Raw genomic sequence first — 27,895 nt, 5'->3', positions numbered from 1 at the left:
GCTGCCTCTCTCTCTGTGCCCGGGCTGGGAGTGACGCTGCCTCTCTCTCTGTGCCCGGGCTGGGAGTGACGCTGCCTCTCTCTCTGTCCCCGGGCTGGGAGTGACGCTGCCTCTCTCTCTGTGCCAGGGCTGGGAGTGACGCTGTCTCTCTCTGTCCCCGGGCTGGGAGTGACGCACCCTCTCTCTGTGCCCGGGCTGGGAGTGACGCTGCCTCTCTCTGTCCCCGGGCTGGGAGTGACGCTGTCTCTCTCTGTCCCCGGGCTGGGAGTGACGCTGCCTCTCTCTGTGCCCGGGCTGGGAGTGACGCTGCCTCTCTCTCTGTCCCCGGGCTGGGAGTGACGCTGCCTCTCTCTGTGCCCGGGCTGGGAGTGACGCTGCCTCTCTCTCTGTGCCCGGGCTGGGAGTGACGCTGCCTCTCTCTCTGTGCCCGGGCTGGGAGTGACGCTGCCTCTCTCTCTGTGCCCGGGTTGGGAGTGACGCTGCCTCTCTCTCTGTGCCCGGGCTAGGAGTGACGCTGCCTCTCTCTGTCCCCGGGCTGGGAGTGACGCTTCCTCTCTCTGTCCCCGGGCTGGGAGTGACGCTGCCTCTCTCTCTGTGCCCGGGCTGGGAGTGACGCTGCCTCTCTCTCTGTGCCCGGGCTGGGAGTGACGCTGCCTCTCTCTCTGTGCCTGGGTTGGGAGTGACGCTGCCTCTCTCTGTCCCCGGGCTGGGAGTGACGCTTCCTCTCTCTGTCCCCGGGCTGGGAGTGACGCTGCCTCTCTCTGTCCCCGGACTGGGAGTGACGCTGCCTCTCTCTCTGTGCCCGGGCTGGGAGTGACGCTGCCTCTCTCTATGTCCCCGGGCTGGGAGTGACGCTGCCTCTCTCTCTGTGCCCGGGCTGGGAGTGACGCTGCCTCTCTCTATGTCCCCGGGCTGGGAGTGACGCTGCCTCTCTGTCCCCAGGGCTGGGAGTGACGCTGCCTCTCTCTCTGTGCCCGGGCTGGGAGTGACGCTGCCTCTCTCTCTGTGCCCGGGCTGGGAGTGACGCTGCCTCTCTCTCTTTCCCCGGGCTGGGAGTGACGCTGCCTCTCTCTCTGTGCCCGGGCTGGGAGTGACGCTGCCTCTCTCTCTGTCCCCGGGCTGGGAGTGACGCAGCCTCTCTCTCTGTGCCCGGGTTGGGAGTGTCACTGCCTCTCTTTCTGTCCCCGGGCTGGCAGTGACGCTGCCTCTCTCTGTGCCCGGGCTGGGAGTGACGCTGCCTCTCTCTGTCCCCGGGCTGGGATAGACGCTGCATCTCTCTCTGTGCCCGGGCTGGGAGTGACGCTGCCTCTCTCTCTGTGCCCGGGCTGGGAGTGACGCTGCCTCTCTCTCTGTGCCCGGGCTGGGAGTGACGCTGCCTCTCTCTGTGCCCGGGCTGGGAGTGACGCTGCCTCTCTCTGTCCCCGGGCTGGGAGTGACGCTGCCTCTCTCTGTCCCCGGGCTGGGAGTGACGCTGCCTCTCTCTGTCACCGGGCTGGGAGTAACGCTGCCTCTCTCTGTCCCCGGGCTGGGAGTGACGCTGCCTCTCTCTGTCCCCGGGCTGGGAGTGACGCTGCCTCTCTCTGTCCCCGGGCTGGGAGTGACGCTGCCTCTCTCTTTGTGCCCGGGCTGGGAGTGACGCTGCCTCCCTCTGTGCCCGGGCTGGGAGTGACGCTGCCTCTCTCTCTGTGCCCCGGCTAGGAGTGACGCTGCCTCTCTCTCTGTGCCCCGGCTAGGAGTGACGCTGCCTCTCTCTCTGTGCCCGGGCTGGGAGTGACGCTGCCTCTCTCTCTGTCCCCGGGCTGGGAGTGACGCTGCCTCTCTCTGTGCCCAGGCTGGGAGTGACGCTGCCTCTCTCTGTCCCCGGGCTGGGAGTGACGCTGCCTCTCTCTCTGTCCCCGGGCTGGGAGTGACGCTGCCTCTCTCTCTGTCCCCGGGCTGGGAGTGACGCTGCCTCTCTCTCTGTCCCCGGGCTGGGAGTGACGCTGCCTCTCTCTGTGCCCGGGCTGGGAGTGACGCTGCCTCTCTCTGTCCCCGGGTTGGGAGTGACGCTGCCTCTCTCTCTGTCCCCGGGTTGGGAGTGACGCTGCTTCTCTCTGTGCCCGGGCTGGGAGTGACGCTGCCTCTCTCTCTGTGCCCGGGCTGGGAGTGACGCTGCCTCTCTCTGTGCCCGGGCTGGGAGTGACGCTGCCTCTCTCTGTCACCGGGCTGGGAGTAACGCTGCCTCTCTCTGTCCCCGGGCTGGGAGTGACGCTGCCTCTCTCTGTCCCCGGGCTGGGAGTGACGCTGCCTCTCTCTGTCCCCGGGCTGGGAGTGACGCTGCCTCTCTCTGTCCCCGGGCTGGGAGTGACGCTGCCTCTCTCTGTCCCCGGGCTGGGAGTGACGCTGCCTCTCTCTGTCCCCGGACTGGGAGTGACGCTGCCTCTCTCTCTGTGCCCGGGCTGGGAGTGACGCTGCCTCTCTCTATGTCCCCGGGCTGGGAGTGACGCTGCCTCTCTCTCTGTGCCCGGGCTGGGAGTGACGCTACCTCTCTCTATGTCCCCGGGCTGGGAGTGACGCTGCCTCTCTGTCCCCAGGGCTGGGAGTGACGCTGCCTCTCTCTCTGTGCCCGGGCTGGGAGTGACGCTGCCTCTCTCTCTGTGCCCGGGCTGGGAGTGACGCTGCCTCTCTCTCTTTCCCCGGGCTGGGAGTAACGCTGCCTCTCTCTCTGTGCCCGGGCTGGGAGTGACGCTGCCTCTCTCTCTGTCCCCGGGCTGGGAGTGACGCAGCCTCTCTCTCTGTGCCCGGGTTGGGAGTGTCACTGCCTCTCTTTCTGTCCCCGGGCTGGCAGTGACGCTGCCTCTCTCTGTGCCCGGGCTGGGAGTGACGCTGCCTCTCTCTGTCCCCGGGCTGGGATAGACGCTGCATCTCTCTCTGTGCCCGGGCTGGGAGTGACGCTGCCTCTCTCTCTGTGCCCGGGCTGGGAGTGACGCTGCCTCTCTCTCTGTGCCCGGGCTGGGAGTGACGCTGCCTCTCTCTGTGCCCGGGCTGGGAGTGACGCTGCCTCTCTCTGTCACCGGGCTGGGAGTAACGCTGCCTCTCTCTGTCCCCGGGCTGGGAGTGACGCTGCCTCTCTCTGTCCCCGGGCTGGGAGTGACGCTGCCTCTCTCTGTCCCCGGGCTGGGAGTGACGCTGCCTCTCTCTTTGTGCCCGGGCTGGGAGTGACGCTGCCTCCCTCTGTGCCCGGGCTGGGAGTGACGCTGCCTCTCTCTCTGTGCCCCGGCTAGGAGTGACGCTGCCTCTCTCTCTGTGCCCCGGCTAGGAGTGACGCTGCCTCTCTCTCTGTGCCCGGGCTGGGAGTGACGCTGCCTCTCTCTCTGTCCCCGGGCTGGGAGTGACGCTGCCTCTCTCTGTGCCCAGGCTGGGAGTGACGCTGCCTCTCTCTGTCCCCGGGCTGGGAGTGACGCTGCCTCTCTCTGTGCCCGGGCTGGGAGTGACGCTGCCTCTCTCTCTGTGCCCGGGCTGGGAGTGACGCTGCCTCTCTCTCTGTCCCCGGGCTGGGAGTGACGCTGCCTCTCTCTCTGTCCCCGGGCTGGGAGTGACGCTGCCTCTCTCTCTGTCCCCGGGCTGGGAGTGACGCTGCCTCTCTCTGTGCCCGGGCTGGGAGTGACGCTGCCTCTCTCTGTCCCCGGGTTGGGAGTGACGCTGCCTCTCTCTCTGTCCCCGGGTTGGGAGTGACGCTGCTTCTCTCTGTGCCCGGGCTGGGAGTGACGCTGCCTCTCTCTCTGTGCCCGGGCTGGGAGTGACGCTGCCTCTCTCTGTGCCCGGGCTGGGAGTGACGCTGCCTCTCTCTGTCACCGGGCTGGGAGTAACGCTGCCTCTCTCTGTCCCCGGGCTGGGAGTGACGCTGCCTCTCTCTGTCCCCGGGCTGGGAGTGACGCTGCCTCTCTCTGTCCCCGGGCTGGGAGTGACGCTGCCTCTCTCTGTCCCCGGGCTGGGAGTGACGCTGCCTCTCTCTGTCCCCGGGCTGGGAGTGACGCTGCCTCTCTCTGTCACCGGCTGGGAGTAACGCTGCCTCTCTCTGTCCCCGGGCTGGGAGTGACGCTGCCTCTCTCTCTGTGCCCGGGCTGGGAGTGACGCTGCCTCTCTCTCTGTGCCCGGGCTGGGAGTGACGCTGCCTCTCTCTCTGTGCCCGGGCTGGGAGTGACGCTGCCTCTCTCTGTGCCCGGGCTGGGAGTGACGCTGCCTCTCTCTGTCCCCGGGCTGGGATAGACGCTGCATCTCTCTCTGTGCCCGGGCTGGGAGTGACGCTGCCTCTCTCTCTGTGCCCGGGCTGGGAGTGACGCTGCCTCTCTCTCTGTGCCCGGGCTGGGAGTGACGCTGCCTCTCTCTGTGCCCGGGCTGGGAGTGACGCTGCCTCTCTCTGTGCCCGGGCTGGGAGTGACGCTGCCTCTCTCTGTCCCCGGGCTGGGAGTGACGCTGCCTCTCTCTGTCCCCGGGCTGGGAGTGACGCTGCCTCTCTCTGTCCCCGGGCTGGGAGTGACGCTGCCTCTCTCTGTCCCCGGGCTGGGAGTGACGCTGCCTCTCTCTGTCACCGGGCTGGGAGTAACGCTGCCTCTCTCTGTGCCCGGGCTGGGAGTGACGCTGCCTCTCTCTGTCCTCGGGCTGGGAGTGACGCTGCCTCTCTCTGTGCCCGGGCTGGGAGTGACGCTGCCTCTCTCTGTCCCCGGGCTGGGAGTGACGCTGCCTCTCTCTGTCCCCGGGCTGGGAGTGACGCTGCCTCTCTCTTTGTGCCCGGGCTGGGAGTGACGCTGCCTCCCTCTGTGCCCGGGCTGGGAGTGACGCTGCCTCTCTCTCTGTGCCCCGGCTAGGAGTGACGCTGCCTCTCTCTCTGTGCCCGGGCTGGGAGTGACGCTGCCTCTCTCTCTGTCCCCGGGCTGGGAGTGACGCTGCCTCTCTCTCTGTCCCCGGGCTGGGAGTGACGCTGCCTCTCTCTCTGTCCCCGGGCTGGGAGTGACGCTGCCTCTCTCTGTGCCCGGGCTGGGAGTGACGCTGCCTCTCTCTGTCCCCGGGTTGGGAGTGACGCTGCCTCTCTCTCTGTCCCCGGGTTGGGAGTGACGCTGCCTCTCTCTCTGTCCCCGGGTTGGGAGTGACGCTGCTTCTCTCTGTCCCCGGGCTGGGAGTGACGCTGCCTCTCTCTCTGTGCCCGGGCTGGGAGTGACGCTGCCTCTCTCTGTCCCCGGGCTGGGAGTGACGCTGCCTCTCTCTGTGCCCGGGCTGGGAGTGAAGCTGCCTCTCTCTCTGTCCCCAGGCTGGGAGTGACGTTGCCTCTCTCTCTGTCCCCAGGCTGGGAGTGTCACTGCCTCTCTCTGTGCCTGGGCTGGGAGTGACGCTGCCTCTCTCTGTCCCCGGGCTGGGAGTGACGCTGCCTCTCTCTCTGTGCCCGGGCTGGGAGTGACGCTGCCTCTCTCTCTGTCCCCGGGCTGGGAGTGACGCTGCCTCTCTCTGTCCCCGGGCTGGGAGTGACGCTGCCTCTCTCTGTCCCCGGGCTGGGAGTGACGCTGCCTCTCTCTGTCACCGGGCTGGGAGTAACGCTGCCTCTCTCTGTCCCCGGGCTGGGAGTGACGCTGCCTCTCTCTGTCCCCGGGCTGGGAGTGACGCTGCCTCTCTCTCTGTCCCCGGGCTGGGAGTGACGCTGCCTCTCTCTGTGCCCAGGCTGGGAGTGACGCTGCCTCTCTCTTTGTGCCCGGGCTGGGAGTGACGCTGCCTCCCTCTGTGCCCGGGCTGGGAGTGACGCTGCCTCTCTCTCTGTGCCCCGGCTAGGAGTGACGCTGCCTCTCTCTCTGTGCCCCGGCTAGGAGTGACGCTGCCTCTCTCTCTGTGCCCGGGCTGGGAGTGACGCTGCCTCTCTCTCTGTCCCCGGGCTGGGAGTGACGCTGCCTCTCTCTGTGCCCAGGCTGGGAGTGACGCTGCCTCTCTCTGTCCCCGGGCTGGGAGTGACGCTGCCTCTCTCTGTGCCCGGGCTGGGAGTGACGCTGCCTCTCTCTCTGTGCCCGGGCTGGGAGTGACGCTGCCTCTCTCTCTGTCCCAGGGCTGGGAGTGACGCTGCCTCTCTCTCTGTCCCCGGGCTGGGAGTGACGCTGCCTCTCTCTCTGTCCCCGGGCTGGGAGTGACGCTGCCTCTCTCTGTGCCCGGGCTGGGAGTGACGCTGCCTCTCTCTGTCCCCGGGTTGGGAGTGACGCTGCCTCTCTCTCTGTCCCCGGGTTGGGAGTGACGCTTCTTCTCTCTGTGCCCGGGCTGGGAGTGACGCTGCCTCTCTCTCTGTGCCCGGGCTGGGAGTGACGCTGCCTCTCTCTGTCCCCGGGCTGGGAGTGACGCTGCCTCTCTCTGTGCCCGGGCTGGGAGTGACGCTGCCTCTCTCTGTCACCGGGCTGGGAGTAACGCTGCCTCTCTCTGTCCCCGGGCTGGGAGTGACGCTGCCTCTCTCTGTCCCCGGGCTGGGAGTGACGCTGCCTCTCTCTGTCCCCGGGCTGGGAGTGACGCTGCCTCTCTCTGTCCCCGGGCTGGGAGTGACGCTGCCTCTCTCTGTCCCCGGGCTGGGAGTGACGCTGCCTCTCTCCGACCCCCGGGCTGGGAGTGATGCTGCCTCTCTCTGTCCCCGGGCTGGGAGTGACGCTGCCTCTCTCTTTGTGCCCGGGCTGGGAGTGACGCTGCCTCCCTCTGTGCCCGGGCTGGGAGTGACGCTGCCTCCCTCTGTGCCCAGGCTGGGAGTGACGCTGCCTCTCTCTCTGTGCCCCGGCTAGGAGTGACGCTGCCTCTCTCTCTGTGCCCCGGCTAGGAGTGACGCTGCCTCTCTCTCTGTGCCCGGGCTGGGAGTGACGCTGCCTCTCTCTCTGTCCCCGGGCTGGGAGTGACGCTGCCTCTCTCTGTGCCCAGGCTGGGAGTGACGCTGCCTCTCTCTGTCCCCGGGCTGGGAGTGACGCTGCCTCTCTCTGTGCCCGGGCTGGGAGTGACGCTGCCTCTCTCTCTGTGCCCGGGCTGGGAGTGACGCTGCCTCTCTCTCTGTCCCCGGGCTGGGAGTGACGCTGCCTCTCTCTCTGTCCCCGGGCTGGGAGTGACGCTGCCTCTCTCTCTGTCCCCGGGCTGGGAGTGACGCTGCCTCTCTCTGTGCCCGGGCTGGGAGTGACGCTGCCTCTCTCTGTCCCCGGGTTGGGAGTGACGCTGCCTCTCTCTCTGTCCCCGGGTTGGGAGTGACGCTGCCTCTCTCTCTGTCCCCGGGTTGGGAGTGACGCTGCTTCTCTCTGTCCCCGGGCTGGGAGTGACGCTGCCTCTCTCTCTGTGCCCGGGCTGGGAGTGACGCTGCCTCTCTCTGTCCCCGGGCTGGGAGTGACGCTGCCTCTCTCTGTGCCCGGGCTGGGAGTGACGCTGCCTCTCTCTCTGTCCCCAGGCTGGGAGTGACGTTGCCTCTCTCTCTGTCCCCAGGCTAGGAGTGTCACTGCCTCTCTCTGTCCCCGGGCTGGGAGTGACGCTGCCTCTCTCTCTGTGCCTGGGCTGGGAGTGACGCTGCCTCTCTCTCTGTGCCCGGGCTGGGAGTGACGCTGCCTCTCTCTCTGTGCCCGGGCTGGGAGTGACGCTGCCTCTCTCTCTGTCCCCGGGCTGGGAGTGACGCTGCCTCTCTCTCTGTGCCAGGGCTGGGAGTGACGCTGTCTCTCTCTGTCCCCGGGCTGGGAGTGACGCTGCCTCTCTCTGTGCCCGGGCTGGGAGTGACGCTGCCTCTCTCTGTCCCCGGGCTGGGAGTGACGCTGTCTCTCTCTGTCCCCGGGCTGGGAGTGACGCTGCCTCTCTCTGTGCCCGGGCTGGGAGTGACGCTGCCTCTCTCTCTGTCCCCGGGCTGGGAGTGACGCTGCCTCTCTCTGTGCCCGGGCTGGGAGTGACGCTGCCTCTCTCTCTGTGCCCGGGCTGGGAGTGACGCTGCCTCTCTCTCTGTGCCCGGGCTGGGAGTGACGCTGCCTCTCTCTCTGTCCCCGGGCTGGGAGTGACGCTGCCTCTCTCTGTGCCCGGGCTGGGAGTGACGCTGCCTCTCTCTGTGCCCGGGCTGGGAGTGACGCTGCCTCTCTCTCTGTCCCCAGGCTGGGAGTGACGTTGCCTCTCTCTCTGTCCCCAGGGTAGGAGTGTCACTGCCTCTCTCTGTCCCCGGGCTGGGAGTGACGCTGCCTCTCTCTCTGTGCCTGGGCTGGGAGTGACGCTGCCTCTCTCTCTGTGCCCGGGCTGGGAGTGACGCTGCCTCTCTCTCTGTGCCCGGGCTGGGAGTGACGCTGCCTCTCTCTCTGTCCCCGGGCTGGGAGTGACGCTGCCTCTCTCTCTGTGCCAGGGCTGGGAGTGACGCTGTCTCTCTCTGTCCCCGGGCTGGGAGTGACGCTGCCTCTCTCTGTGCCCGGGCTGGGAGTGACGCTGCCTCTCTCTGTCCCCGGGCTGGGAGTGACGCTGTCTCTCTCTGTCCCCGGGCTGGGAGTGACGCTGCCTCTCTCTGTGCCCGGGCTGGGAGTGACGCTGCCTCTCTCTCTGTCCCCGGGCTGGGAGTGACGCTGCCTCTCTCTGTGCCCGGGCTGGGAGTGACGCTGCCTCTCTCTCTGTGCCCGGGCTGGGAGTGACGCTGCCTCTCTCTCTGTGCCCGGGCTGGGAGTGACGCTGCCTCTCTCTCTGTGCCCGGGTTGGGAGTGACGCTGCCTCTCTCTCTGTGCCCGGGCTAGGAGTGACGCTGCCTCTCTCTGTCCCCGGGCTGGGAGTGACGCTTCCTCTCTCTGTCCCCGGGCTGGGAGTGACGCTGCCTCTCTCTCTGTGCCCGGGCTGGGAGTGACGCTGCCTCTCTCTCTGTGCCCGGGCTGGGAGTGACGCTGCCTCTCTCTCTGTGCCTGGGTTGGGAGTGACGCTGCCTCTCTCTCTGTGCCCGGGCTAGGAGTGACGCTGCCTCTCTCTGTCCCCGGGCTGGGAGTGACGCTTCCTCTCTCTGTCCCCGGGCTGGGAGTGACGCTGCCTCTCTCTGTCCCCGGACTGGGAGTGACGCTGCCTCTCTCTCTGTGCCCGGGCTGGGAGTGACGCTGCCTCTCTCTATGTCCCCGGGCTGGGAGTGACGCTGCCTCTCTCTCTGTGCCCGGGCTGGGAGTGACGCTGCCTCTCTCTATGTCCCCGGGCTGGGAGTGACGCTGCCTCTCTGTCCCCAGGGCTGGGAGTGACGCTGCCTCTCTCTCTGTGCCCGGGCTGGGAGTGACGCTGCCTCTCTCTCTGTGCCCGGGCTGGGAGTGACGCTGCCTCTCTCTCTTTCCCCGGGCTGGGAGTGACGCTGCCTCTCTCTCTGTGCCCGGGCTGGGAGTGACGCTGCCTCTCTCTCTGTCCCCGGGCTGGGAGTGACGCAGCCTCTCTCTCTGTGCCCGGGTTGGGAGTGTCACTGCCTCTCTTTCTGTCCCCGGGCTGGCAGTGACGCTGCCTCTCTCTGTGCCCGGGCTGGGAGTGACGCTGCCTCTCTCTGTCCCCGGGCTGGGATAGACGCTGCATCTCTCTCTGTGCCCGGGCTGGGAGTGACGCTGCCTCTCTCTCTGTGCCCGGGCTGGGAGTGACGCTGCCTCTCTCTCTGTGCCCGGGCTGGGAGTGACGCTGCCTCTCTCTGTGCCCGGGCTGGGAGTGACGCTGCCTCTCTCTGTCCCCGGGCTGGGAGTGACGCTGCCTCTCTCTGTCCCCGGGCTGGGAGTGACGCTGCCTCTCTCTGTCACCGGGCTGGGAGTAACGCTGCCTCTCTCTGTCCCCGGGCTGGGAGTGACGCTGCCTCTCTCTGTCCCCGGGCTGGGAGTGACGCTGCCTCTCTCTGTCCCCGGGCTGGGAGTGACGCTGCCTCTCTCTTTGTGCCCGGGCTGGGAGTGACGCTGCCTCCCTCTGTGCCCGGGCTGGGAGTGACGCTGCCTCTCTCTCTGTGCCCCGGCTAGGAGTGACGCTGCCTCTCTCTCTGTGCCCGGGCTGGGAGTGACGCTGCCTCTCTCTCTGTCCCCGGGCTGGGAGTGACGCTGCCTCTCTCTGTGCCCAGGCTGGGAGTGACGCTGCCTCTCTCTGTCCCCGGGCTGGGAGTGACGCTGCCTCTCTCTGTGCCCGGGCTGGGAGTGACGCTGCCTCTCTCTCTGTGCCCGGGCTGGGAGTGACGCTGCCTCTCTCTCTGTCCCCGGGCTGGGAGTGACGCTGCCTCTCTCTCTGTCCCCGGGCTGGGAGTGACGCTGCCTCTCTCTCTGTCCCCGGGCTGGGAGTGACGCTGCCTCTCTCTGTGCCCGGGCTGGGAGTGACGCTGCCTCTCTCTGTCCCCGGGTTGGGAGTGACGCTGCCTCTCTCTCTGTCCCCGGGTTGGGAGTGACGCTGCTTCTCTCTGTGCCCGGGCTGGGAGTGACGCTGCCTCTCTCTCTGTGCCCGGGCTGGGAGTGACGCTGCCTCTCTCTGTCCCCGGGCTGGGAGTGACGCTGCCTCTCTCTGTCCCCGGGCTGGGAGTGACGCTGCCTCTCTCTGTCCCCGGGCTGGGAGTGACGCTGCCTCTCTCTGTCCCCGGGCTGGGAGTGACGCTGCCTCTCTCTCTGTGCCCGGGCTGGGAGTGACGCTGCCTCTCTCTCTGTGCCCGGGCTGGGAGTGACGCTGCCTCTCTCTCTGTGCCCGGGCTGGGAGTGACGCTGCCTCTCTCTGTGCCCGGGCTGGGAGTGACGCTGCCTCTCTCTGTCCCCGGGCTGGGATAGACGCTGCATCTCTCTCTGTGCCCGGGCTGGGAGTGACGCTGCCTCTCTCTCTGTGCCCGGGCTGGGAGTGACGCTGCCTCTCTCTCTGTGCCCGGGCTGGGAGTGACGCTGCCTCTCTCTGTGCCCGGGCTGGGAGTGACGCTGCCTCTCTCTGTGCCCGGGCTGGGAGTGACGCTGCCTCTCTCTGTCCCCGGGCTGGGAGTGACGCTGCCTCTCTCTCTGTCCCCGGGCTGGGAGTGACGCTGCCTCTCTCTCTGTGCCACGGCTAGGAGTGACGCTTCCTCTCTCTGTCCCCGGGCTGGGAGTGACGCTGCCTCTCTCTGTGCCCGGGCTGGGAGTGACGCTGCCTCTCTCTGTCTCCGGGTTGGGAGTGACGCTGCCTCTCTCTGTCCCCGGGCTGGGAGTGACGCTGCCTCTCTCTGTCCCCGGGCTGGGAGTGACGCTGCCTCTCTCTGTCCCCGGGCTGGGAGTGACGCTGCCTCTCTCTGTGCCCGCGGGTTGGGAGTGACCCTGCCTCTCTCTGTGCCCGGGCTGGGAGTGACGCTGCCTCTCTCTCTGTGCCCGGGCTGGGAGTGACGCTGCCTCTCTCTGTGCCCGGGCTGGGAGTGACGCTGCCTCTCTCTGTGCCCGCGGGTTGGGAGTGACCCTGCCTCTCTCTGTGCCCGCGGGCTGAGAGTGTCACTGCCTCTCTCTGTGCCCGGGCTGGGAGTGATGCTGCCTCTCTCTCTGTCCCCGGGTTGGGAGTGACGCTGCCTCTCTCTGTGCCCGGGCTGGGAGTGACGCTGCCTCTCTCTGTCCTCGGGCTGGGAGTGACGCTGCCTCTCTCTGTCCTCGGGCTGGGAGTGACGCTGCCTCTCTCTGTCCCCGGGCTGGGAGTGACGCTGTCTCTCTCTGTCCCCGGGTTGGGAGTGACGCTGCCTCTCTCTCTGTCCCCGGCTTGGGAGTGACGCTGCCTCTCTCTCTGTCCCCGGGCTGGGAGTGACGCTGCCTCTCTCTCTGTCCCCGGGCTGGGAGTGACGCTGCCTCTCTCTGTGCCCGGGCTGGGAGTGACGCTGCCTCTCTCTGTGCCCGGGCTGGGAGTGACGCTGCCTCTCTCTCTGTCCCCGGGTTGGGAGTGACGCTGCCTCTCTCTGTCCCCGAGCTGGGAGTGACGCTGCCTCACTCTGTGCCCGGGCTGGGAGTGACGCTGCCTCTCTGTCCCCGGGTTGGGAGTGACGCTGCCTCTCTCTGTCCCCGGGCTGGGAGTGACGCTGCCTCTCTCTCTGTCCCCGGGCTGGGAGTGACGGTGCCTCTCTCTGTGCCCGGGCTGGGAGTGTCACTGCCTCTCTCTCTGTGCCCGGGCTGGGAGTGACGCTGCCTCTCTCTGTCCCCGGGCTGGGAGTGACGCTGCCTCTCTCTGTCCCCGGGCTTGGAGTGACGCTGTCTCTCTCTGTCCCCGGTTTGGGAGTGACGCTGCCTCTCTCTGTCCCCGGCTTGGGAGTGACGCTGCCTCTCTCTGTCCCCGGGCTGGGAGTGACGCTGCCTCTCTCTGTCCCCGGGCTGGGAGTGACGCTGCCTCTCTCTGTCCCCGCGCTGGGAGTGACGCTGCCTCTCTCTGTCCCCGGGTTGGGAGTGACGCTGCCACTCTCTGTGCCAGGGCTGGGAGTGACGCTGCCTCTCTCTGTGCCAGTAAACACTAGGGTAGAGTGGGGGGAGGGGAAGGGGAAGGGAACCCTCGCAACTGCTAGATCTATATTCTCCGAGGTGCTACTATCTGGGGTGAATAATGAATGGATACTGTGGGTAGAATAGAACCCCAATGGAGAGCACTCTGCAGATGCACAATATACAGGGGACAGGAATAAGGGTGTATGTAGTGATGAGTGAATTGTGCACGTTAAAACACTTTATTAGAGTCTTGACTCAAGGTTAAAATACAGACGCTAAGTACCAAAGATAAATGAGACTCATGTGAGCCAAAAAAGCGCAGCGAAAGTAAAATATATGTGCCAGGTCTCACGTTGGAGTGTAAGCTAATATCCCTGATGATATGTGCGGGTCACAGCTTGGTGGTATCAAAACCCCATTGGAATCAGTGATTCAGTGATCAGTGACGTCATTACGTCAAGGGGGCGGGACTAACGCTCGTGATCGGAGCGTGTCCTGCACCCAAACTAACTCCCATACAGAGAGTTAGCATGAAAGACTAAATCTCTACTTTATTCACGCGAGCAGAGACTGTGGGTCTACTGAGCAACGGAGCATTAGCCCATATATTCATAGCCACTGAGCATTACACGATCTCTGTTCGTTCTTTATATGACCAGCTCCTCACGCTGCCTGTCTCTGGATGCACGACCTTCTAATCTGTTGCAGTTACACCCCCTATGCCAGCTGCAAAACGGTAGTGGCTAGAGAGCATGTGTGAGTGCTCTTAATATTACTGCAGCAATTAGACTTGCAGCATTACACAGGCAACACAGCAGTGACCTGCTGATCAGGAGCACAGAAGCAGATATACTTACCTGCTATACTCCACCGTGTATACTATATGTGCACCTACCTTATGTACCTACCTGCGTATATTGTGTGATTAAGACTATTATCACACTCACTTGGTGTACCAACCTGTGTATATTGTGTGATTAAGACTACTATCACACATACCACTACCCGGTACGTGTATATATTCAGCCACTAGTGGCTGTGTCTGTGTTTAAATACTACACTCACTGATTCCAATGGGGTTTTGATACCACCAAGCTGTGACCCGCACATATCATCAGGGATATTAGCTTACACTCCAACGTGAGACCTGGCACATATATTTTACTTTCGCTGCGCTTTTTTGGCTCACATGAGTCTCTCTGTGCCAGGGCTGGGAGTGACGCTGCCTCTCTCTGTGCCCGGTCTGGGAGTGACACTGCCTCTCTCTCTGTGCCCGGGCTGGGAGTGACGCTGCCTCTCTCTGTGCCCGGGCTGGGAGGGACGCTGCCTCTCTCTGTGCCCGGGCTGGGAGTGTCACTGCCTCTCTCTGTCCCCAGGCTGGGAGTGACGCCGCCTCTCTCTGTCCCGGGCTGGGATTGACGTTGCCTCTCTCTGTCCCCGGGCTGGGAGTGACACTGCCTCTCTCTCTCTGTGCCCGGGCTGGGAGTGACGCTGCCTGTCTCTGTCCCCGGGCTGGGAGTGACGCTGCCTCTCTCTGTCCCCGGGCTGGGAGTGACGCTGCTTCTCTCTGTCCCCGGGCTGGGAGTGACGCTGCCTCTCTCTCTGTCCCCGGGCTGGGAGTAACGCTGCCTCTCTCTCTGTGCCCGGGCTGGGAGTTACGCTGCCTCTCTCTGTGCCCGGGCTGGGAGTGACGCTGCCTCTCTCTCTGTGCCCGGGCTGGGAGTGACGCTGCCTCTCTCTGTGCCCGGGCTGGGAGGGACGCTGCCTCTCTCTCTGTGCCAGGGCTGGGTGTGACGCTGCCTCTCTCTGTGCCCGGGCTGGGAGTGACGCTGCCTCTCTCTGTGCCCGGGCTGGGAGTGACGCTGCCTCTCTCTGTGCCCGGGCTGGGAGTGACGCTGCCTCTCTCTGTCCCCGGGCTGGGAGTGACGCTGCCTCTCTCTGTCCTCGGGCTGGGAGTGACGCTGCCTCTCTCTGTGCCCGGGCTGGGAGTGACGCTGCCTGTCTCTGTCCCCGGGCTGGGAGTGACGCTGCCTCTCTCTGTGCCCGGGCTGGGAGTGACGCTGCCTCTCTCTGTCCTCGGGCTGGGAGTGACGCTGCCTCTCTCTGTCCCCGGGCTGGGAGTGACGCTGTCTCTCTCTCTGTCCCCGGGCTGGGAGTGACGCTGCCTCTCTCTGTCCCCGGGTTGGGAGTGACGCTGCCTCTCTCTGTGCCCGGGCTGGGAGTGACGCTGTCTCTCTCTCTGTCCCCGGGCTGGGAGTGACGCTGCCTCTCTCTCTGTGCCCGGGCTGGGAGTGACGCTGCCTCTCTCTGTGCCCGGGCTGGGAGTGACGCTGCCTCTCTCTGTGCCCGGGCTGGGAGTGACGCTGTCTCTCTCTCTGTCCCCGGGCTGGGAGTGACGCTGCCTCTCTCTGTCCCCGGGCTGGGAGTGACGATGCCTCTCTCTGTCCCTTGGCTGGGAGTGACGCTGCCTCTCTCTCTGTCCCTTGGCTGGGTGTGACGCTGCCTCTCTCTGTCCCCGGGCTGGGAGTGACGCTGCCTCTCTCTGTCCCCGGGGGCGGGGGTGACCCTGCCTCTCTGTCCCCAGGCTGTTGGCGACCCTGTCTCTCTCTCTCTGTCTTCTCGCATGGCCGACCCTTCCTCTCTCTGCCCCCGGAGGCTAGGTATGACCCTGCCCCTGGCTGCGTGGGGGTGACACTGCCTTTCTTTCTCTGCCCCTCCTAGGTAGGGGAACGCCTCACACAGGAGCCAGCAAGACGTTGGTCTCTTTTCCGGCGAAGAGAGCTGCGGATCCCCAGAAGTCAGTGACAGGTGAGGACAGAGCGGTACCCGGACTCATTCAAACCCAGAACTCCGTGCTAGCACCAACCAATCAGGAGCCAGAGAGCCAGGGGCCAACGGGAGATGTGGGGAGAGAGAGTGGCAAGCCACAGGAGGAGGTGCAGAGAGGAGATGAGGGGGAGGGAGGACGCAAAGGGTCACAGCAAGAAGAGGATTCATCTTCTAGCTCCAGCTCTGAGTCCGACTCTGAGGGAGAGGAAGAGCAGCGGGCAGGAGAGAAGAGAGAGGAGAGCTGTGACACTACGTCTGTGCAGAGATCCCCTTACCCTGAGAAACCCACGGACCGAGGTCACACACAGACCCAGGAGGAGGTTACCCAAGCACCAGGAGCACCACAGGGGCCAGAGTGGGAGAGTGATGGAGACAAGAGAAGCAAGCAGACAGAAGATCTGGCCCCAGTTATAAACACGGAGAGGAGTATACAGAGCGTACCATCTCCTGGGAAACAGGCCACGGAGCCTCTGCCCACACCAGGGGCAGAGGAGCCCAGAGGAGCAGGGCCAGAGGCGCCCAGAGGGACCGGGACAAAAGCGCCCAAAGGAGCCGGGACAAAAGCGCCCAGAGGAGCCGGGGCGCCCAGAGGAGCTGGGGCGCCCAGAGGAGCAGGGGCAGAGATGCCCAGAGGAGCAGAGGTGCCCAGAGGAGCAGGGGCAGAGGCGCCCAGAGGGGACGGGACAAAGAACCCCAGAGGAGCAGGGGCAGCGGCGCCCAGAGGGGCCGGGACAAAGAACCCCAGAGGAGCAGGGGCAGAGGAGCAGGGGCAGCGGCGCCCAGAGGGGCCGGGACAAAGAACCCCAGAGGAGCAGGGGCAGAGGTGCCCAGAGGAGCAGGGGCAGAGGAGTTGGCAGTCGGACCCCTATCCTCACCAGATACACATGCAGGGTCAGAGAAGAAGCCAAATCTTCCAGCCGGAGTGTTTGAGGAGCCCCCGCCAGGCACAGGAGAGGACCCCCCGCCGGGCACAGGAGAGGACCCCCCGCCGGGCACAGGAGAGGGCGCCGCAGAGTCATGTGAGCAAAGCTCCGTGCCGGGTTTAGTTGCCGCCTACGTCTTGCCTGGTTACCCGCTTGCTGCCCATCTCCCACCTTCTCATGGTCCTGATTTGTTTTTCCAATTTGCTTCTTCTGTTCTGTCCCAATACTTCCTCCTCATCTTGTGTGTCCGCTGCTCACACTGGTACTCTCATAGGGCTACTACTCATAGGGAGAGGCTGATAGGTCGCTTCTCCTGCAGACTGGGGGAGGGGTAGACAGGCTATCCTAAACATGAAACAAAGGCTAAAATCAGATGTGAGGTTCTACAACAGAGAGGGCTTCTTCTCTGCAAAGTTTTTACAGACCCGAAAAGCAGTCACTATCATATGATGCTGTTAGATAACTGTCCCCTGAGCTCACTCCTCCTGGCTTCTCCCTCTGACGCTCTCCGCTCTCACTCCATCACATACGTTGCATGGCAGGGTATAAAGTCTCGCACCCGAGCCCTGATCATCCTATGATGTGACATCCGGGGGTTTCACTTGGAGGTCATTCAATAATGACAGAGATTTTAGTTATATCATAACTTTTATTATCTTTATCTCACTACGAAACTAGCTACTCTTCTACCGCCAATTCTTGGAGTCAGGAAGGAATTTATTTTTTCCCTTATGAGATATCATTGGATGATGTGACTCTGGGGTTTGTGTTTGCCTTCCTCTGGATCATTTAAAACCAGAGACAGAACATGAAACACAGACAGAGCTCAGTGGACATCCAATGACACAGATACACGGTACAGTGCCTAAATATATATATATATATATATATATATATATATATATATATATATATATATATATATATATATATATATATATATATATATATATATATATATATATATAGATAATCACCACATTTATTAAGGTTATGGTGGGTAAAAAAAGTGACAAAAACCCTCCACAGTAAAGCATATAGCAACTGTAAATATTCATGTATATTCATTTGCATGTCTTAGACAGGTCTGCAACCCTGTCTTTCACATAGATATATAGATAGATAGATATCTTTGGAATAAAATAGTCTTTTAGTTTAACTCTGTGGCCAAAGTGTTGTAAGCCCTTGAGCCCCTCCAAGGCAGACCACATCTCAAGGGTCCTAACACTAATATAAATTCTTAATAACCTGTGCATTACCAGGAAGAATGATTTATAATAAATCTGTCAAAATGAGTTGCATAGTTCTAAGTCTGATTTGAAGCTTTTATTAACCTATATAATACCAGGAAAAGCACTCTGTATTAGATTTGTCACAATCAAATTGCATGCAGGTTCCCCTGAGTGTGGAAGGTTGGTTAAAGCTCACTCCATTCCTACCTTCCACACTCATGGGAACCTGCATGCAGAGATTATATGTAGTGTTACTTGGATAGAACATGGCACCACCGTAGTGACGTGTGACGTTAGCTGAGGAGCGTTAATGGAAGATGGCACCCCCGTAGGGACGTGTGACAGTAAGCTGAGGAGTGTTACTTGGATAGAAGATGGCACCCCCGTAGTGACGTGTGACGTTAGCTGAGGAGCGTTAATGGAAGATGGCACCCCCGTAGGGACGTGTGACAGTTGGCTGAGGAGTGTTACTTGGATAGAAGATGGCACCCCCATAGTGACGTGTGACAGTTAGCCGAGGAGTGTTACTTGGATAGAAGATGGCACCCCCATAGTGACGTGTGACGTTAGCTGAGGAGTGTTACTTGGATAGAAGATGGCACCCCCGTAGGGACGTGTGACGTTAGCTGAGGAGGGTTACTTGGATAGAAGATGGCACCCCCATAGTGACGTGTGACGTTAGCTGAGGAGTGTTACTTGGATAGATGATGGCACCCCCGTAGTGACGTGTTACGTTAGCTGAGGAGTGTTACTTGGATAGATGATGACACCCCCGTAGTGACGTGTGACGTTAGCTGAGGAGCGTTAATGGAAGATGGCACCCCCGTAGGGACGTGTGACAGTTAGCTGAGGAGTGTTACTTGGATAGAAGATGGCACCCCCGTAGGGACGTGTGACGTTAGCTGAGGAGTGTTACTTGGATAGAAGATGGCACCCCCATAGTGACGTGTGACGTTAGCTGAGGAGGGTTACTTGGATAGAAGATGGCACCCCCGTAGTGACGTGTGACGTTAGCTGAGGAGTGTTACTTGGATAGAAGGTGGCACCCCCGTAGTGACGTGTGACGTTAGCTGAGGAGTGTTACTTGGATAGAAGGTGGCACCCCCGTAGTGACGTGTGACGTTAGCTGAGGAGTGTTACTTGGATAGAAGGTGGCACCCCCGTAGTGACGTGACGTTAGCTGAGGAGTGTTACTTGGATAGAAGATGGCACCCCTGTAGTGACGTGTGACGTTAGCTGAAGAGCGTTACTTGGATAGAAGATGGCACCCCCGTAGTGACGTGACGTTAGCTGAGGAGTGTTACTTGGATAGAAGATGGCACCCCCGTAGTGACGTGTGACGTTAGCTGAGGAGGGTTACTTGAATTGAAGATGGCACCCCCGTAGGGACGTGTAACGTTAGCTGAGATGTGTTACTTGAATAGAAGATGGCACCCCCGTAGTGACGTGACGTTAGCTGAGGAGTGTTACTTGGATAGAAGATGGCACCCCCATAGGGACGTGTGATAGTTAGCTGAGTGTTACTTGGATAGATGATGGCACCCCCGTAGTGACTTGTGACGTTAGCTGAGGAGTGTTACTTGGATAGAAGATGGCACCCCCGTAGTGACGTGTGACGTTAGCTGAGGACTGTTACTTGAATTGAAGATGGCACCCCCATATGGACGTGTGACAGTTAGCTGAGTGTTACTTGGATATAAGATGGCACCCCCGTAGTGACGTGTGATGTTAGCTGGAGTGTTAGTTGAATAGAAGATGACACCCCCGTAGTGACGTGTGACGTTAGCTGAGGACTGTTACTTGAATTGAAGATGGCACCCCCATAGGGACGGGTGACAGTTAGCTGAGTGTTACTTGGATATAAGATGGCACCTGTAGATGGACGTTCACAGAGGTACACAATTGGAGACTTTATAAGGTGAAATTATAATAGGCTTTATTGTGCCTTTTTCTTTTCATCAGGAAATCATCCAAACACAGGGGGGGGGAACAAAGCTTCTATTCACTTGGGAGTAATTCTAGTGAAATCCTATGCAATTAATTCACATCTCCGTTAGTTAAGCATTTCTCCCAGCCCCAAACATATAGCATGAAATAAGCAGATATAAGCAGTTTCTTAATTATTAAAGTCTTATCTGTTTCTTGGAGGGAAAATCTTCTCAGTTCCTGGTTCAGCTCCCTTCACTCAGGGTGTGTCAGCTTCAGGTTTAGTAGTTTTCCCTGTGTCTTGAAATCAGCTCTGCTGTGTCTTCTGGCAGAGCTGAAGACATGTGGTGTCTCCAAAGGTCAGCTCACAAGTGAGCTAAGGAGTCACTTCCTGTCTCAACAGACAGGCTTTTGTAAGCAAACTAGATCAGGCAGGTGGTGTTTATTAATTGACTACCAGCAGTTAACCCCCACACTGCTAGATTAAAGGCACATTACTTGAACAGGGATTACTCCCCTGTTACATACCTCCCCTGTTTGTGGGAAGCTCGGGCTTGCCACGGCCAAAGCCCATCCTTCCACTCTCATTCTAGATATCTCAGTGACTTGAATGAGAGTGGATGGAGGAAGAGAACCCTCAGTCCTGTTGGGATTGGAGCCCTTTCTCCAGTTTATTCGTGTCTCCTCCTGAAGATGTTTGAGATCAGCACCCCTCAGTGCGCGAGGAGGACTTTCTCCAAGTATAGTCTTTTTTTCTACGTGCGCGGTCATGCGATTTCCCTCGCGTCGGGTGCTCGTCTTATTGTAGGCATACTGTATGGCAGCAGTTGCAGAGCGTTTAAAAACCACCCTTTTCCCACTCAATGGGGTTGCTAGTTCAGCCCCTTTTAGATTAAGTTGCAATTCCACACCCACTTCCAGAGAATGTCCCATCTTTTCAGCTTCATCAGCTAAGGATTCTTCTGGTTTTAATTCAGCACGTGTACCTTCTTTTGTTGCCTGCTGGGTGGCTGAAGGTTTTGCTAGTGCTTGTTTAGGTGGTTAAAATTTTGCAACCTTGTCTTTTAGATGAGCGGTATTCCCAGCTCTCACTGTACCCTTGTCTTCATGGGTTTTTGAGGCTGTGGGATACTGACGCTTAGTCAGGGTCAATACTTGTCCTTGTAGGACTGTAATCTTATCCGAGAGAGATCCCTGTTTTTTGAGTGCGTCTTGCAAGTCTCTTCTCAGGGAATTTATCTGCATGCTTTGCTTTCTCTGAACTTGCCTCCACATTTTTATTGCATTGTGGAGCACTATGAACTTCTTTGCTTGGGCCACAGTTACTTGTTTCAGTTTCTGGACCTTCTTGTGCTCCCTTTTGTGCCGCGTCACCTGGGTTCTAAGCTTGGCCTTTAGCGTTGCTTTGGTGATGCTCAGGGTAGCCTTCAGTTTCTCATGCTGCTTTGCTGGGACATACTGGGTCATCAGACATTCCTGCAGCATTTGAATTTCTTTAGCAGCCTGCAGCTTTTCTTCCTGCAGCGTTTGCTGCTTCTCCTCAACATACTGGATGTGTGTACGCAGACCTTGCAGTTGGTTCTGCAGTCGGTGCTCTGCTTCAAACTTTTCCTTGACTTCTTCTGTCAACTGAAAATTTTCTTCTTTCAGTTTTAAGTTCTCTCTTTTTAATCTTGAATTTTCTCTTTTTTCAGTCTCTGTACTCTTCGGGGCTTCTTTGCAGTCCTCCTTCCATTTACGCACATCTGCTTTGAGACTGACAGTCTCCTGGCGTGAGACATCCTTCTCTAGGTTGAGGGTCTGAAGCTCCTTCTGAGAGACTTTGAGATCTGTATCAAGATTACCAATAGTTTCTTTAGCAATGTCCAGCTCCTCAGTGAGACTGTGTAGTTCCTTTCTGGAAACTTCCAGGTCTGTGCGGCAGCTGTTGGTCTCATGATGTGAGGCATCAAGCTCTATACCAGGCCTGCACAACTCGTATAGCGAGAAGGGCCGAAATGGTCCAAGGAAAAAAAAATTGGGCCGCACGGGTAAAATCATCCTCATCATCATCATCATCATCATCATCATCTCTCCTCCAGCACCTCTCATCATCATTGTCATATCTCTCCCAGAACCCCTCACTGTCAACCTTTGCGATACACCCCATCTATCTCTCATACCCCCATCTCTCCCCCTCACCCACACACATAATACTCCCTCTCCACAAACACACAATACCCCCCTGCACACCACACACATCCCACCCCCCCCTGCACCTCACATCCTTCTCCCCCCCTGCACCTCACATCCTTCTCCCCCCCTGCACCTCACATCATTCTCCCTCCCTGCACCTCACATCATTCTCCCCCCCTGCACCTCACATCACTCTCCCTCCTGCACCTCACATCACTCTCCCCCCCTGCACCTCACACCACTCTCCCCCCCTGCACCTCACACCACTCTCCCCCCTGCACTCACACCACTCTCCCCCCTGCACCTCACACCACTCTCCCCCCCTGCACCTCACACCACTCCCCCCCTGCACCTCACATCACCCTCCCCCCCTGCACCTCACATCACTCTCCCCCCTGCACCTCACATCACTCTCCCCCCATGCACCTCCAACCACCCACCCCTGCACCTCCAACCACCCACCCCTGCACCTCCAACCACCCTCCCCTGCACCTCCAACCACCCTCCCCCCCCTGCACCTCCAATCACCCCCCTGCACCTCCAATCACCCCCCTGCACCTCCAATCACCCCCCCTGCACCTCCAATCACCCCCCTGCACCTCCAATCACCCCCCCTGCACCTCCAATCACCCCCCCCTGCACCTCCAATCACCCCCCCTGCACCTCCAATCCCCCCCTGCGCCTCCAATCACCCCCCCTGCACCTCACCCCCTGCACCTCCAATCACCCCTGCACCTCACCTCCCCTGTACCGCATCGCACCTCACATCACCCCCGGGACCGCGGGGAATCGCCGCCATTTTTATTTATTTTTTAAGGTTTTTTTTTTTTTTAATCTCATCGCGGGCCGCACAGAGAGGCCGGGCGGGCCGCATGCGGCCCGCGGGCCGTATGTTGTGCAGGCGTCCTCTATTCGAAGAGTGTGAACCTCTTGCTGGAAGACTGTCATCTGCTTCAGTGCCTCCTCATACTTCCGCTTTAGCGTAGCCACCATTTTATCCGACTGGCTCTGCTTTTCATCCATGGCGGAAATAGTAGCCTTTGCAGTATCTAGCTCAGTCTTGAGATCCTCCAATTCGGTCTTGGCCGCAGAGTAAATTGCGGGCACAGTCTTATGTAGCTCAGCATTATTTTTTCTCTCTCTTCCCAATTGTTCACAGAGTAGATCACAGTCATGCGTGGCAATTTTCAGGGCGTCTTCAGGGCTGGTCAAGGGATCGTCACTCACTGGTTCCGGCTCCGCTTCCCTGGGATGATTGGTTGAGGGTTCCTCACTGTTGGCACCGGACAGACACTTCTTTGGGGTACACGATTTCTGCCTTGGGCCCTCTGGATATTCGGTTAACCGCGGGACGAATTCTCCGTTTTCTCTAGGCCGCAGGGCAACTCGGTCCCCCTTTTCCTCCACAGGATCTGCGGACGTGTCTGTTCCTTCCACGGTAAGTGAAGAACTGCTTTTCTTTTTCCGCCTTTTTTATTTGGATGACACCGTCCCTTCAGGGATATTGGGGTCTCCTTCTTCATTTGAAATTTTAGCGGCTTCATTATATACGCCAGGCTTTTCTTGCAGTTGCTTTAGCTGACAGAAATATTGGGTGATCTGCTGCTCCCGCTCTGTCTCCCGCTGATCATATTCGTCAAAGGGAGCGGTCTTTTCTGTTCGTGCCGAGTTCAGGCACCCCCACCATTCTTGGGGTGTTTTGTGGGTGTGACTCGGTTCGGGTTCCCCGTAAGAGATGTCTTCCTCTTTATTGGACTGGAAGGGCCACTCTTCCGTGGGGTAGGGTTCATTACAGGAACGCTGCATCTTGTCCTCCATTTTTAGGCTATCAGGTGTAATTTTCTTCCTGACCTCAGGAGGCGCTATTGCAGCTGTTGCCACTGTATTTGCTAGAACCCCCAATTGTGGTAGTCCTACAGATGGGCATATTTTGCTTGTAGAGGTCGTAGCTCTCACAAGCATCTCTGTAGACTTTTCTTTCTTGGGAATTTTTTTTTTTTTTTTCAATATCAGCACTACTGTGCATGCATTTTCTCTTATCAGGTATACAAGATGTGCAGTTGCTAGGTAAAAAAAAGTCTATTTGCTCTACACCATTTACTTGCTAGGTGCAATCTCTCCGCTTCAGCAACAGAATTTGGTTTTCTGTCTGAGTTCAGTAATTTTCATCTTTGGGTATTTTGGCATTCACACTTCACACTTTGGGTGTCTGTTTTTTCTCCCAAGATATATATAGGCAGACCTTTTTTACTTGCAGAAAAAAAAACATTCTTTCATTCCCGGCAGGGTGACTCAACACTCAGCATTTGTTTGCTAAAAATTCCCCTGCTTCAGCACAGTCTTGTATCAATTTTCACACTTTTCTGCATATACTCCATTCACAGCTGGTAGCCCTATGCGGTGTGGCAACCTTTATTTCCAAAATCAGTACCACTCGTGGGTCACCATCTGTATTCACTGCTTCAGCGAAACTTTTGAAAACAACAAACACCTATCGCTTTTTAAGGGCTGACTCACTTCTTGAACCCTGACTATGGCTGAAAGGCAAAACCCCTATTTCAATGACCATATTACACTTTGTGATAGGCAAAATAAGGTTTAGCTACTTCAGCAGGCTCTTCTGGGTTTTTGTAAGTTTTAGTGCAGTGTGTATCTTTAACTCTGATCTCTGCTGCATGAGGTTTTTTTTTCTCAGACTGTTTGTAAGGACAAAAAGCATAACAAAAAATTTCACATAAAAATCTCCGGTCCTTTTTAACTACAAAGACACCTCTTGTCCCACCTCGGACACCATATGTAGACTGACGTTCACAGAGGTACACATTTGGAGACTTTATAAGGTGAAATTATAATAGGCTTTATTGTGCTTTTTCATCAGGAAATCATCCAAACACGGGGGGGAACAAAGCTTCTATTCACTTGGGAGTATTTCTAGTGAACTCCTATGCAATTAATTCACATCTCCGTTAGTTAAGCATTTCTCCCAGCCCCAAACACATAGCATGCAATAAGCAGATATAAGCAGTTTCTTAATTATTAAAGTCTTATCTGTTTCTTGGAGGGAAAATCTTCTCAGTTCCTGGTTCAGCTCCCTTCACTCAGGGTGTGTCAGCTTCAGGTTTAGTAGTTTTCCCTGTGTCTTGAAATCAGCTCTGCTGTGTCTTCTGGCAGAGCGCAAGACATGTGGTGTCTCCAAATGTCAGCTCACAAGTGAGCTAAGGAGTCACTTCCTGTCTCAACAGAAAGGCTTTTGTAAGCAAACTAGATCAGGCAGGTGGTGTTTATTAATTGACTACCAGCAGTTAACCCCCACACTGCTAGATTAAAGGCACATTACTTGAACAGGGATTACTCCCCTGTTACAGCACCCCTGTAGGGACGTGTGACGTTAGCTGAGGAGCGTTAATGGAAGATGGCACCCTCGTAGTGACGTGTGACGTTAGCTGAGGAGTGTTACTTGGATAGAAGATGGCACCCCCGTAATGACTTGTGACTTGTGACATGGCACCCCCGTAGTGACGTGTGACGTTAGCTGAGGAGTGTTACTTGGATAGAAGATGGCCCCCCCGTAGGGACGTGTGACGTTAGCTGAGGAGTGTTACTTGGATAGAAGTTGGCACCCCCGTAGGGATGTGTGACGTTAGCAGAGGAGTGTTACTTGAATAGAAGATGGCACCCCCGTAGTGACGTGTGAAGTTAGCTGAGGAGCGTTAATAGAAGATGGCACCCCCGTAGTGACGTGTGACAGTTAGCTGAGGAGCGTTAATAGAAGGTGGCACCCCCGTAGTGACGTGTGACGTTAGCTGAGTGTTACTTGGATAGAAGATGGCACTCCCGTAGTGACGTGTGACGTTAGCTGAGGAGGGTTACTTGAATAGAAGGTGGCACCCCCGTAGTGACGTTAGCTGAGGAGCGTTAATGGAAGATGGCACCCCCGTAGGGACGTGTGACGTTAGCTGAGGAGCGTTAATGGAAGATGGCACCCCCGTAGGGACGTGTGACGTTAGCTGAGGAGTGTTACTTGGATAGAAGATGGCACCCCCGTAGGGACATGTGACGTTAGCTGAGGAGTGTTACTTGGATAGAAGATTGCACCCCCGTAGTAACGTGTGATGTTAGCTGTGGAGTGTTACTTGAATAGAAGATGGCACCCCCGTAGGGACATGTGACGTTAGCTGAGGAGTGTTACTTGGATAGAAGATGGCACCCCCATAGTGACGTGTTACGTTAGCTGAGGAGAGTTACTTGGATAGAAGATGGCACCCCCGTAGTGACGTGTTACGTTAGCTGAGGAGAGTTACTTGGATAGAAGATGGCACTCCCGTAGTGACGTGTGACAGTTAGCTGAGGAGCGTTAATGGAAGATGGCACCCCCGTAGTGACGTGTGACGTTAGCTGAGGAGCGTTACTTGGATAGAAGATGGCACCCCCGTAGTGACGTGTGACGTTAGCTGAGGAGCGTTACTTGGATAGAAGATGGCACCCCGGTATTGGCAGATGAATAACATGCTTAGAAATGTTCTACTGGACGTTAAAGGTGGCAAACAAAATATTTTCACATGAGGCTACAGAGCTTTTAACTTTCCCTTTCTTCCGTCCCCCTCTGCCTTGTCTCACACCTGCCCTCTGCCTCACTCTCCCCCCACCCCCCTTCTCTGCCTCGCTCCCACGCTCCCCTTCCCTCCCACTGCTTGGGTGGAGGGGGGTGTCATTTATCACAGTCTCTCCCTGTCACAGGCTGCGCTTTTCCCCCCTCAGGGCGCGCGTTAACTCTTGCTCTGACCTTTCACGATGTGCATTTGCTGTCAGTTACAGTGTATCTTCTGTTTTAGCTCCGCCCCCAGCGCCTCTCGAGGAGCCCTTTGATAACTCAACGTACCGGAACGTGCAGTATTATTCTTACACTCCCTTCACCTTTGTGGATTATGATGTGGAACTCGCTCCATTCCGCCTGCCACAGCCGGGGTCTGGGAGAGGGTCACCGCGTCACTGAGAGGGCAGCGCTGTGTACTAATCCGCCTGTCACAGCCGGGTTCCGGGAGAGCGTCACCGAGAGGGCAGCGCTGTGTACTAATCCGCGTGCCACAGCCGGATTCCGGGAGAGCGTCACCGAGAGGGCAGCGCTGTGTACTAATCCGCCTGCGCGCGGTTATATCCAATAAAATCCTTGTGTGTATTCTGTGTGTCGTACTCTGGGGGGGGACAGAGAGCAGAAAGTGTATCCCCGGAGAGCAGAGACAGCCACACGCTGGATATTAGACATCCCCGGAGAGCAGAGACAGCCACACGCTGGATATTAGACATCCCCTGAGAGCAGAGACGGCCGCACGCTGGATATTAGACATCCCCGGAGAGCAGACAGCCACACGCTGGATATTAGACATCCCCCGAGAGCAGAGACGGCCGCACGCTGGATATTAGACACCCGAGAGCAGAGACAGCCACACGCTGGATATTAGACATCCCCTGAGAGCAGAGACAGCCACACGCTGGATATTAGACATTCCCTGAGAGCAGAGACAGCCGCACGCTGGATATTAGACATCCCCTGAGAGCAGAGACAGCCGCACGCTGGATATTAGACATCCCCTGAGAGCAGAGACAGCCACACGCTGGATATTAGACATCCCCTGAGAGCAGAGACGGCCGCACGCTGGATATTAGACATCCCCTGAGAGCAGAGACGGCCGCACGCTGGATATTAGACATCCCCTGAGAGCAGAGACGGCCGCACGCTGGATATTAGACATCCCCTGAGAGCAGACAGCCGCACGCTGGATATTAGACATCCCCTGAGAGCAGAGACAGCCACACGCTGGATATTAGACATCCCCTGAGAGCAGAGACGGCCGCACGCTGGATATTAGACATCCCCTGAGAGCAGAGACGGCCGCACGCTGGATATTAGACATCCCCTGAGAGCAGAGACAGCCGCACGCTGGATATTAGACATCCCCTAAGAGCAGAGACGGCCGCACGCTGGATATTAGACATCCCCTGAGAGCAGAGACGGCCGCACGCTGGATATTAGACATCCCCTGAGAGCAGAGACGTCCTTACGCTGGATATTAGACATCCCCTGAGAGCAGAGACGTCCTTACGCTGGATAGTAGACATCCCCTTAGAGCAGAGACGGCCGCACGCTGGATATTAGACATCCCCTGAGAGCAGAGACGGCCGCACGCTGGATATTAGACATCCCCTGAGAGCAGAGACGGCCGCACGCTGGATATTAGACATCCCCTGAGAGCAGAGACGGCCGCACGCTGGATATTAGACATCCCCTGAGAGCAGAGACGGCCGCACGCTGGATATTAGACATCCCCTGAGAGCAGAGACGGCCGCACGCTGGATATTAGACATCCCCTGAGAGCAGAGACGGCCGCACGCTGGAATATTAGACATCCCCTGAGAGCAGAGACAG

At 58.9% G+C, this 27,895-nt stretch overlaps 1 protein-coding gene across 2 annotated transcripts in view; it reads left to right on the top strand.

Annotated features, from left to right (window-relative positions):
• Positions 1 to 26,647, top strand: part of LOC142473356 (uncharacterized) — a 35,930-nt gene extending 9,283 nt beyond the window's left edge. For both annotated transcript variants that reach the window (XM_075580590.1, XM_075580591.1), the window contains exons 3-4: positions 15,108 to 16,234; positions 26,304 to 26,647. In XM_075580590.1, the coding sequence (XP_075436705.1) occupies positions 15,108 to 16,234; positions 26,304 to 26,633 (1,457 nt within the window). In that variant the 3' untranslated portion in view covers positions 26,634 to 26,647. The remainder of the gene's footprint in view (positions 1 to 15,107; positions 16,235 to 26,303) is intronic.
• The last annotated feature ends 1,248 nt before the right edge of the window (positions 26,648 to 27,895 follow it).

This window comes from Ascaphus truei, assembly GCF_040206685.1.
Source record: "Ascaphus truei isolate aAscTru1 chromosome 3 unlocalized genomic scaffold, aAscTru1.hap1 SUPER_3_unloc_8, whole genome shotgun sequence".
Lineage (NCBI taxonomy): Eukaryota > Metazoa > Chordata > Amphibia > Anura > Ascaphidae > Ascaphus > Ascaphus truei.
Note: the sequence above shows the minus strand (reverse complement) of the source record. Positions and strands in the feature narration are given on the sequence as shown.